Source organism: Amblyomma maculatum, chromosome 9, assembly GCF_055883805.1.
Source record: "Amblyomma maculatum isolate TAMU_Amacu chromosome 9, ASM5588380v1, whole genome shotgun sequence".
NCBI lineage: Eukaryota > Metazoa > Arthropoda > Arachnida > Ixodida > Ixodidae > Amblyomma > Amblyomma maculatum.
This window is the reverse complement of record NC_139352.1, coordinates 71,886,439-71,898,776: the sequence shown is the minus strand read 5'-3', so window position 1 is coordinate 71,898,776 and position 12,338 is coordinate 71,886,439. Positions and strand designations below refer to the sequence as shown.

Below are 12,338 nucleotides of genomic sequence, written 5' to 3'. Positions count from 1 at the left end.
TGCACAATCAGCCGATGCGAAAGGCTGCGCAGTCTACCCTTCTCCACGTGAGAAAAATGATCGACAAGTGTCATTACGAGAGGCGCGACTTGCAGCGGTGAGTCGCGCAGTTCGATATATCAAGCAGTTTGCAGGAATGGATCGATATAAGCGGGAACTTCATGTATTCTTGCTCAGAATTTTCAAGAGGGTAATATCTGTTCGCTACAGCCAGTAATTCGAAATATCCGACTTTAATGCATTTGGGCTTCCTTGTGCAGGCTGCAAACGGCGTGACAGGTACGTGTAAGCATAATAGTGCACTAGAAATGGATGGAACACAACTAGCACAGTATTGAGACGCTTCAATACGTCAATGAAACTAGCGTTCCGTTCATCAGCCATCTTGTATTTTTCTGTAGGCATCTTGATACATTCGCTATACTGTTTTCGATGTACTGATTATCGCTCTATGAATTAGGTCGGTTGACAAGTCGTAGGCAAAACCTCCAAACCCTTGCTTGAGCGCATATGTGATGAAGTTTCCCATCTTAATTCAGAATAAACACTATTTTTGTTAATTTTACTCTAGATGATTAAGATATTAAGTGGAGTGAACGCACTAACGAAAGTAGAAGCGCTGTGTGGTAAACACATACACACACATACAGAGAGAGAGAAGCGCAAGGACGGACGGACAGACAGTACTTTGCGACAAACTCATCCCTGAACGTCCCCACTATTAGCCCTTGCTGAAGTGAAGAGGTGACAGTGTACGCCTACCACGCCAACGTTAAGACATGATTCATTTCAAGACCCATAAGATGTCTAGATCACATGACCACAGATATTGCGTTCTCATCGTTCAGAAAGTAATCACACATAGCACAATGTGGTGAGCTCACTGAACATCCTCGTGCAAGCAGCCTTGCAAAATCTCAAGACTTTTACCACTAAAAAAATATGTCAGCCGATGGTCACACGCCTAAACAGCGCAAATAGACACAAATGAAGCGGGTCCGCAAATGCGAGAGACCAACGCCTACGGTGCGGAAGGCGCGAAAGAGAAGGCTTTCACGCACGCGCATCGCCAGGTGAGAAACGAGAAAGCAGAGTCGGTGTTCGCGACCACCTATCTGGTCTCTCCCGCTGTTCTCACTTCACATTGAAAAAAGCGTGTTATTATGCCGGCAACGAAAGTGTCAAAACGCAGTAACAGCACCGAGTATGGGAGAGGGAAATTGTGAGGGAAGAAAGGAAAGGAGAAGAATTGTATGACCAGCTGAACTGGGGCGCGCTCCTGCGGCGACCTCATCCCGAAATAGGGAAAGCGCTTCCCTTCTTTGCCGCAAGGAGTTCCGCACGGCGCTGTCGACGCCAGCGATAGTTTTCTCCCTCTCTCCTTCTACCGCAGCGTGTGATCCTTCGCATCCGCCCACACACTCCGAACTGCCGCAGTGTCCTATTGATTCCCACGTGGGCACCACCCGTTCTGAAGAAAGAGGGGGAAATAAAGCGAAAGCTGGGAAGGGGAAAAAGAGAGTAAGGAGGGCATTATAGTGATGAAGAGGAGGAAGGAGAAGGGCGTTACCATGGAAACACCCTTGCGCCGTCCTCAAAGGCAGCTCTCTTCCTTCTCGTCCTGAGAAGCTAAGGATGATGCGGGAAGAAAAGGGAAAAAAGCCGATGATACAAAGAAATAAGAGAAGCAATCAACGAAAGCGCAGCGCGAAGCAGAAAGGTCGCCTCCGTTTTCAGGGACAAAGAGAAAAAAAAGCTTGCCGGGGAAAGAGTGGAAAGGGATGTAGTGGAAGATGCTGAGCGAAGATGAGGAACAATGGGAAGAAAAAAGGCCGGCCTTTCCTCCTCCGCCTTGTCTGTCCATCCATTGTCCCTTTTTCTTTCCTTCCCCACTTTTATGTCTTGTCTAACGCTTCTTGAGATTGTTTTTGTGTCATGAAACGCGGGTTTGTTATCGAGTTGTGTACGCCTCGGTTATAGACGCTGTGCAGCTCGTGGGAGGCGGCAGAGTACGAAGCTTGTTATACCTATACACGTCCCGGTTTTATGGCTTTTCCCGAACGCTTGAGTTATTCGCCCTGGCTGCGTGGCCAGCTCGCTGCACTGAACACCACTTTCCCCGACGCCAACATCTTCCCTCCCCGCTCCCGTAGTCCCGTGAACCTTTCATGGCGATAGGAAGACGAAGGGAACGAAGGGATAAAAGAGAAGAAAGCGCTAGGAGGGGATAGAACGACGTACTGGGAAATAGGTCAGGGCGTAAAAGAATGAACCGAAGGCCGCGCGTACACGTAGCGAGAAGGCACGGCGTGGTCCTGACTGTTGGTCCGGAAAGCGCGCCGACGGAAACGGGAAAACATGGGAAAACAAAGAGCAGAGAGGGTTCGCGCGCAAACCGTGTATGTGCGCGCTCACGCGCGGGTTTTATGCTCTGCGTTCTCACCTCTTCGCTGCATTGCGGAACAGAGCTGTTCTTTTACGTTCATATTTCTCGTCGGCGCTTTTGAGCTGAGTAATGTTTAGAACGGAAGCCTGTATATATTGTTCGTTGGCATCGCGGTCGGTTTGTGTGGCGAACGCCATTTTTGTTTTTGTCGATCGCCAGATCTTTGAAGCTATATACATTGGTGTAGACCACAAGGCATTGCACGTATCTGTATTCTGGTTCACCGTTTTTTTTTTGCGCTGCATATATTGCATTGTTACGTGTACTACGTCTGGACCGTACTATCGTTGTGAATACAGGCGCACATTTGTCGGCCGTGCCGTTGTATGTATGTATGTATGTATGTATGTATGTATGTATGTATGTATGTATGTATGTATGTATGTATGTATGTATGTATGTATGTATGTATGTATGTATGTATGTATGTATGTATGTATGTATGTATGTATGTATGTATGTATGCGTGCGTGCGTGTGTGCGTGCGTGCGTGTGTGTGTGTGTTCTGCTCATTCGGTGGTCCGGAACGTCCTCGTCCTGTCCATTTTGGGGCGACGCAGTGACAGCGCTCTTTGTCCATGGCTTTTTGCGCGCTGTCACTACCCTTCCTCACGATAACGATACAGTGTCGCGGGGCTTGGAGTTGGCGGCTGCGATTGGACGGGCGTAGGTACTAAATATTTTATTATGTCACGTCGAGTCGTGATTGGCCATCCTTGGCTTCATCCGTCGTATATGCATGCGCAATGACTGCACAGCAGGGTTATACGGCAAAGTGGAGCAGCGATAGGATGAGTCACGTCGAATGCGGTCATTGATGTCACCGGTCATGGAAGCATTTGGCCACAGCAATCAGTATTACGGGAGGTGATTGGTCAAAGCAGTATACAGTGCCGTCACAGCACTGACACCGGCGGACTGTATGCTTTCCCTGGGTGACAGCAGCTCCGTATAGCTCGAATAGCGATGCACTCTTTTATTTAGAGCAGTATAGAAAGAGAGCGAGTGGCCGGGCTTGTACATCTGTATTCGGGTGGTCCACGCTGGCGTCGCCCTGGCGAGTGCGACGACGTGCCGTTCGATCCGTGGAAACAAGTATGGGACGGATGGCGCTCCGAACAGATCGACAGCAAGACGGGTGGAGATAGGCTCCGGATCCAGGCGCCAGCTCCTGTGTGTGCAAGAGCCCCTTATATAGCGGAGCTGCAGGGCGCAGGACGAGTTTCGGGTTTCAGGAGGGTTTGCTCGGGGCTATTTGGATAGGCCGATCAATGTGCGCCCGGGGTTGCGGGATGCGTGGGGTAATGCGTCTTCTTCGGTCCTTCGTCTTAGCCGTGGTATACGACAACGGGTCGTCTCGTCTCGGAGTGTCGAAACGAGGTCACGAGAAAAAAAACAACAACAAAACACAGAGCAAAGCTGTTCCATGTGCGAGCGAGTATGCTTTGTGCGGCTTCTCCGAGCCCGAGAGAAGAAAGGGGTTTCTCGCTCTCACGTAGTTCAGGAGTTACGCAGCCTGATTGCGACACAGGGTCGTCGACCGCGGCCACAGATTCATCGATCAGTTCGACCTCAAGATGACAGGCCTTTCTGTATACGACGTCCTTGTTTGTTCGTCGTTGCTGGAATAGCACGGAGAGCGGCGATCGGCGGCCATTTAGGCCTGACATACACGTGATGCTTATTTCCTCCCATACTTTATCATCATTCGCCTCATCAAGAAGACTCTGTCCAAGCCGAAGCGGCTACAAGAGTGAATAATCGGAATAACGCCGAACTGTTATCCTGTTCATGATTAATTTATGAGCCCCTTGCGTAAATATGAAGTTAGCTTCATCTCCACGTTGCATGCCCTCTATACTAAAGGCGGAGAAGCAAATTTTTAAAACTGAATATTACAGCCGCATTTCGCTCACCTTATGCAACGAAATATGCTCATACGGCTCTCTTCACAACACTACATGAACCTGTGAAGAAGCAACGTGCAACTTCAGATATCTATCCTTGTGGATAAAGGCCAGTGACGTCCTGATTAGGGAAATTTGCGACGTGGAAAAGCCAACGTAACGAATTATGAAAAGCGCTCATTGGTAATAGTTCCTCAGTCTATTCTAACGAGCCCAGTATTACCAAACCATGCCAAGTCTTGATTACATAGGAGACTGCATTCCTTTGACAGCCTTATTAGTTTCTAATAATACAGCTCATGCGGCCGTTCAGTTTATGTCCGGCTAGAGCACTGGGTACTGTATGTAGGCTACGGCGTTTGGCTTAACCAGCCATTCGGCCCATTCAAGTTACCGAGAAATCATCATCCAGTCAGGAAAGCTCTTTGATGACACGCTGTAAGTGAAACACCTTGTCTCGACTATATCCTTTACTACCCGGAAAAGTACGGGCCGGATACTCTTGGAATTTCAAGAATATCGTTCCACCCGCAGCCAAATGAATTGCGCAGTTCTGCTCAAAACACAACTGAGAAAGTCTCGGGGCAGGCCAGAGCTGATCGCAGTCCAGGTTTAAACGGGAATTCAACGGCATCTTGGGTCATGCATGCAGTTGCATGTAAACTTTCGGCGCATGCCTCTACTCACGTGCATAGCCCTAAAGAAGACTCACACGGTGTTATAAGATAGCAAGAACAAACTCCGAGCGGTACACTCTAAACACGAAGTATTAGAGAGCTTTAGCGTACCGCGATCCGTTACCTTAATACGCCATCGCGCGTTCCACTGCGCATGCCCAGATCGCCTTGGTGGCGCTAGATGGTGCCACACGCTAGCAGTCGGCGCACAGACATGCCACGTCGGGACCAATCAGCATGTACACAATGACGGCGCACGGCAGCGGGTCAGGGTGATGGATCGCGGATCAAGCTACGTTAAAACGCTGTTATATCAGGAAGTAAAAACGGAGTAAAATGTCTTGCGCATTCCTTTGTAAGGGCGCGGCATTCTTTCTAATCGTTGGGATATATTCCCACCACAAAATTAGTACGAAATATTTGCGGTTAGCAAAACAAGCAGTTTCTCTCTTCAAAACATGTGATGTCCTTGCCATTAACAGATTTGAACGGAAGTTTCAGTGTACTTCAATCGCTAACTGCATCCGATTAGTACGAGTCGAGGTGGAAATATGCCTTTGCTGCCAATTGTACGTCGTTCTATATATTTAGTGGTCGAAGTCTCTCCCGATGCATGGAGAACACACGGCGCCCCTCTAATGGAGTGCGCTGGAGGACATAGTACTTCTTTTTTTTCTCCTTCGCACTCCAAACTCGCGTGGTTTTTTTTTGTTCTATTTGTTTTGCTGTCCGTCTCACACGGCATACCAGAAGCCGCTAAGGGCGTGACAGTTTCTCTCTAGGTTGCTTTGCTAGCTGGGAGGCACGTATTTCTAATTTTGAATTTGACATCCGGTCTTCTTTGTCTCGACGCGACACAGAGCAAACCTAAAGGCTAAAGCCACACGCTGGGGCGATTTTCATTGGAATAAATCTGAAGAAGATAATTTGAAGGAAAGGGGGGCTATAAAGCGAGCGGCAAACGGAGAGCAGTCGATGAAATGAAGATCGGTAGGGCAGGAAGGAAAAGGCTCGTAGCTTAGCGCGGGTCGAGGCAGGAGACGAAGCGCTGGTGGCTCTGCAAATTGCGACAAGCCATATAACGACCTGTCGTAACGACGAAACGGTAACGACACTCGGAAATCCCCTCCGTTGCCTACCTCAATAAAGGTCGGAAAGACGAAAAAAAAAAAAGAAAAAAGAAGACACGCTGAAAAACGGGAAGGGAGTAAAACAGCGCTGAAAAAATTTATTATGCAGGTATAAGGGGCACGTCAGCGTTCACCCTGAGCGCTTTACGGTAACGAGTTTTTCTTTCGTTTTCGCTTTTTACGAACACTCTCTTTGAAAGAAATAAAAGGGCGTTTTGATAAATCGGCGACTCTATGGTGCACAATATACGCGGCAACAGTTGTAGCTTTTTACCAGTATTTTTTGTTCATGCTTAGTCGGCAATATTTTGCCCCAACTTAATCTTGCCTCGCGAGTATAGCCACAGCGCATACTCAGACATTAAAGAGCGTGGTTTTGCTCACATATAAATGATTGCAAAAACGTGTGGATTCTACATTCCACGAAACAGGATAAGAATACTCACAAGGAAGATTAGTGCAGAAATTCTAAGCAAAAATCACTATAATAAGGCATATTTTATAATCACTCACTAACGACTCGCTTTGTCCCAATAGGGTCTTTGTACCATAAGTGCAAAGAGCCACATAAGGATCGATTATTAGAGAAATACGTTTAAGAAATAAGAAGTTACGAAGTCAAACTTCATGATCACTCACTAATGACTCGCTTGCCCTATACTAATTCTCCTGACTGCTTCCTCATTTATGGTTTCACTCACTCACATCGATCACACTAAAAATCGCTAAATCATTTGAAGTCCTACTCATTGATTGCCCTCGCTCACTAGTACTCGGTCTCACTGACGCTCCCAATCACTGAATTATTGCAACAAATCTATTTAGCAGTATACACTAACTTAAGGACCCACTTTGCCCACTCTGCATGGAGCACATCTGTTCCCTTCGATCATCTCGAGGCGGAATACTTGTGCATTCATACATTCTTTCGATCAGTGCCCCTCTTTCACTGTCTTCACTGTCTCCGCACTCGCTAAATATCTGCCATGGCAAGCAGTTTGAAAAATATTACATCTTTTGTTCCTAGTGCTGTTACGCACAACCGCTGTGTAGAATGTGTAATGAAGACAAAACACATAATCTTCTGTACTCTGAACCACACACAAAATATTTAGACCCACGTTTGTCGACTAAATATTCCAGGTGTACACTTAAGTCTCCTTACAGATGCAGTAATGCGAAATAATAGGGAGTTCTGTCACGCCACCTGGTGGATTCCCTCGACACTACGCTAGTGGACCTCGTCCGCGTTCGTCCAGATAGCGTACGTGTATGGCCTATTTACCTAGGTTGAATGAAGGAGCGGTGGAGATGGAAACGATGTTCGCTGCTCAGCGCAAGAATGTGTAGCAGTTGGAACTTGATGAAGATGACGATGTCTACTGTACAGCGCGATAGCGCGTTGCAGTTTTACACGTGGCTCGATCGGTTGCAACGATAGCATAGACTGTATAATCCACTCATGAGGCCACTTATGAGGCAAGTAATACTTTCGCATTAAAACTACGCGCAGTGGAGAGACACGCCTACTGCGGCAAACTCTAAACGAAATCGGCAACCGATAATTTTCTCAAGTATTATTGAGGGCACTGCAAAGTGAATACCAATACCCAATACGTAGGAAAGCTAACAAAATTATATGACATCATGACGAACCGTATAATCCAGACTTACAAAGTTCGTAGCCAAATAACTCTCTAAGCAAACAAAAAACCACAATTCGCACGCATTAATCAGGCGTTTATTTAAACGAATCTCCTAAAACAGGGTAAAGAAGTGATCGCCTAATTAGATAGGCCAGCCAATATCGATCGAAAAAGCAAGCCTTTCTCAGCCCCGCAGAGTTTGAGGAAACAGGAGATAGATAAAAATAATGTTCAGAAAAGAAGGTGTGGGCACAGCTGGCTGGGGCACGGTTGAATAAGCGAAAATACAGGCCTCATCTTGTGAGGAAAGTGAGGAAAGAGATTCATTCGAAATGCACACACAATAATTAGGAAAAAACGGCAGCGAAAGTTTTCTAGCGAGAAAAGGCTGCATTACACAAGCTCAAGAATTAACATAGAAACGGAATACGGAACGAAGTAGCAATTAAGCGGCGCAGAACGTCGCCTGTGATATACTGGAATCGCTCGAGGACTGCTCAGAAACGAAGTGTATAAACGCCCAAATGCACCCTCGCGAAGAACAAGGTAACAGAGTCGGAAGGGCTTAACGACTTTTCGCTCTAATTAATAGGTGCGTCCGTAGGAAACGGGAACGAGGGAACGCATTACGAATTCAGAGACGCAGAAAGGTCCTTTGAATCAGTCGCCTATTAGCTGCGTAGAAGGCTGAGCGCAAATGGAAAGTGATCAGAAATAAATGCTTCGTTTTCGAAAAGAGAAAAACTTTTATCCCTTTTCTCGCAAAATTAATCGATGTGTGTCAAGTTGAGAAAGCAAAGAAAAGTTGTCGCGACCGCGCATCTTGTCGTTGCCGGTGACACTGCACTGCTTTATCAACAATTCATGCGGGCCATTTGTTGGCTGATTGATTCGCGAACTGAACTTGTGAATTCACTCCTGCGGTCTTTGCATGCAAGAGATACAACCTTGATGGAAAACATTACAAAGGCTCATTACGGCTTCAAACAAAAGCTACAATTAAATCGCTTTGTTCAAGAAAAAAAAAAGAACAAAAGTTAAAAAAAAACAAACACAGCTGCGTTGAAAAATGGAACCTGTCACAGTCAATTAGAGCGGCAAACATTTTTTTAAACGTTGTGCAAAGTAAAGGAACGGGCTTCGGTGGAAAACGGCCGGTATTGCAAAAATGTTCGTGACTTTGTGGAAGCGGAGAAAACGGTTAGCGGCACTTTCCTGCGGTGTTCTGCTCGAGGAAATTATTGCAATATAATGCCTGACTGAAGAGCTGGCCTTTTTCTTTTTATCTCAGTTTCTTCACTTTAACCGCTAGCAGTCTGGCAATTAAAAAGAGGGGAAAGTGTTCTGAATTTCCAGAATTTCGTCATTATGTATATAGTAGCCCGTGCACTGCAGAGAGAAAAGCAGAGGCCGATTTATTCTTAAGGAAATTATTAATGTGGGGTTAAAATGCATGGAGAAACAAGGCACATTTTCGAAACCACGAATAGAGACAAAACCGTTCTCGTGTGCATACAGGCATTAAGTAGGTGACTAGTAAAATTCGTTATCGTTAAACATCTGTTGATGCTGCTGCCCGTTGCAATTTCATATTGCTTCAATGGGATGGCTAACACCCAGAGCGTGAACTAACGACCTAAGTATCCTGAAACTATAATTTGCTTCAAAACATACGTATGGATCGAATACGCTCTGCGTAATACAGTGTGCATGACATACTTTTGTGATCATAAACGGATACTATCGACTGTTAATGAGTTTTATTATGCATAATTTGAATTATTATTTCAAACTTTTGCTGTTGGTTATTTACCCAGTTTCTCGAGGAAGACATTTTACCATTCTTTTCTGTTCAGACTGCCACGGCCTCCAGGTTATTTTACGCTGATACTGTGGGTCATTGTGTTCGGTGCCTTGTTGCACTGTTGTGTCAAAATTCTATAAAACTGCAAATGTATCATATATTGTATCTAATTTCCTCAATGAGCGCATCTTTCATGTTTTTTATCATTGCTGACTGCAATGTGCATTACGCAGCATCACAGGTAGCTGCCTCCAACGTCAAAGAGCTCTGGTGCTCCCGATCAAATATTTCGCAGGATTTCAACCGGAAGCTGTTGCGAATGGTAGGGCTTGGTTCATTCATTCATTCATTCATTCATTCATTCATTCATTCATTCATTCATTCATTCATTCATTCATTCATTATCACCTAACTCATATACTTAACCAAGCCACTAACAGGCTAATGCACTCACTCACTCACTCACTCACTCACTCACTCACTCACTCACTCACTCACTCACTCACTCACTCACTCACTCACTCACTCACTCACTCACTCACTCACTCACTCACTCACTCACTCACTCACTCACTCACTCAAGGTGCTTCTAAACACAGCACACATCGAAAGCAGAGTGTGAACTACGTGAAATGAACTGAATAAAAAAGAAAGAAGTTACTCTACTGACGCAAGAAAGTAATGCAACCCTGGACCTAATTACAGCGTCCATTAGTCGCAGGACCAAACCGCAAGAGTGCACGGCTGAAGGAGGCGCAATTACGGGGAAAGCAATTAGCCGTCGGGAAAAGGGAGAAACTACGTGCGCGCGCGCGCGATGATCTTGGCGTGAAAAGACAACGCAGTAGCGAATCTTTTCAGCGCTCTCCGGTTGCGCACGAACGAGCCTGCCCTACACGGCTGCATAATATGATACGAAAACATTCACTGGCGCCGGCCTCTAGTATTGTATCTCGAGGGGGCGATACCTTCCGCGTAATCGAGGCAATAATTGGCTACCACGGCCCGGTCATGCGAGAGGTATCGAATACTCGCGCAAAGGGGTCTTGCAAGTTACCTTCGGAAATCTCCCTACAGTTTTGAGTTGCTGCCTGGTTTTAAAAAGCCAGGCGGAGGCCTTCTTCGCGATAAATTACAAGGCGGGATTTGTAGGCGGTCTGCTTCGACTCAGCGTGATTAATTTATTTATTTATACAAAACTGCAATGAGCGCGAAATTTTCGCACAGAGAAGAACGTATTTGCAAACAGAGCCGGTGATTCGTTATTCTTTCCGCGTCCAGTGTATTTCCCTGACGCTGACAGGCAACTATAGCCAAAAATGTGAGTTGTTCCCCATGTTAAGCGAAAGGGAGGGTCCAGTTTAGTGTAAACCGCGCTTAACTGTACTTCCCTGTGAGGTTTTCTAATGCAGATCCCCGCGTGTCCATTCACTTAACTCTGGTCATAATATGAACGACAATCAAGCATGCGCGTAGTGCTCATGGTTTACGTACTTGTGGTTAAGTTGCACATTTTTTTTCCAGCGACATTTGTCAACTGTCTCAGATTTATGGCGGTGTAACCACGCTGAATAAACAGAGTTCAATGACGTCATGCGCAGCGTCCCAGCAATGCGCCACAATAAATACTACTCCGAAGACGGCGACGTCACGAGTCGCAGTGATGTCACGCGTGCTCTACAAAATATGAAGGCGTACATTAATCAACGAAAAAGGGCTGCATTTTCCTCTGCAAACAGCTTACCTCTAATATCGCGTTACACAGTTGCAACCATCCTGTGAATTTCCTTTGCAGGTTTCACGATCCTCTTTCATAGCTGATAGACCGCTATAGGTGCGCGACCTGCTAAAACTCTCTAGCCATCAGTAATGAGTTGCGCGTGCTCTTTTTGCTTCGGCTAATCGCATGCATGGTAGATACATTCGTAGTGCAATATATATAACCATCAGCTAATGATAAGTGTACTGGATGCTCACCTGAAAAGCGGGTGATAATGCGAACATCGTAAACTACTCACCTGATGTGGATGATGTAGTGCAGAATGGGGCTGTTGTGCGTGTTGACACTTGATGTCCAGGAGAGGTTGACGGACCGTGAGGTGAAGCCAACCACGATGGGGATGCCCGGTGGATCGGGAACATCTGCAGATGAGAATGGCACGGAACGTTAATGCTTGTCAGAAAACTAAGAAACCGAATAAGAACACCTTCAGAGCCAAGGCGAACACGAGGATAGCTTTTAAACGTCTTTTCAAGGCGTTTTCAAGATGTCTGCTCTGGGCAGTTTTTTTAAAGTTGATTCTTCGATTGGGGTTGTTCGCGAGGCCGACATAATGATGCATAAAAATCTAAAAGAATGCCCATTTGAAAACATTATATAGGCCACACGTACTAATGGCACTACCTACAAAAGAAATTGAAAGACAATGAGGAGATTAGTGACCACGCCGATCGGTTCGAACCGTTAGGCTCAAAATGCGACCTACGCATCACTTTGTGATGACAAAACTTTTATGACTGTCAGGGTTTATGGCGGTAGACACCATTTGTGGTAGACTGTAGATGATCATGAAATTGCAAGCAGCAATCTGTAGGCGGGAAGCCAGTGCTGGGATATCGATCATACATCAAGTAGATGTAGGAACTGTGAGCTTCAACTCTGGCTTCTTTAGTAATTGGAGGGAAACGTGAGCTCGGCCACGGAATTACAGCTTTCTCGCGTGACACA

General features: G+C 46.1%; 1 protein-coding gene across 3 annotated transcripts in view; it reads right to left on the bottom strand.

Annotated features, from left to right (window-relative positions):
• Ptp99A (Protein tyrosine phosphatase 99A) overlaps positions 1-12,338 on the bottom strand; it is a 224,075-nt gene that overhangs the window by 49,896 nt on the left and 161,841 nt on the right. For all 3 annotated transcript variants that reach the window (XM_084579006.1, XM_084579003.1, XM_084579005.1), the window contains exon 3: positions 11,629-11,752. In XM_084579006.1, the coding sequence (XP_084435132.1) occupies positions 11,629-11,752 (124 nt within the window). The remainder of the gene's footprint in view (positions 1-11,628; positions 11,753-12,338) is intronic.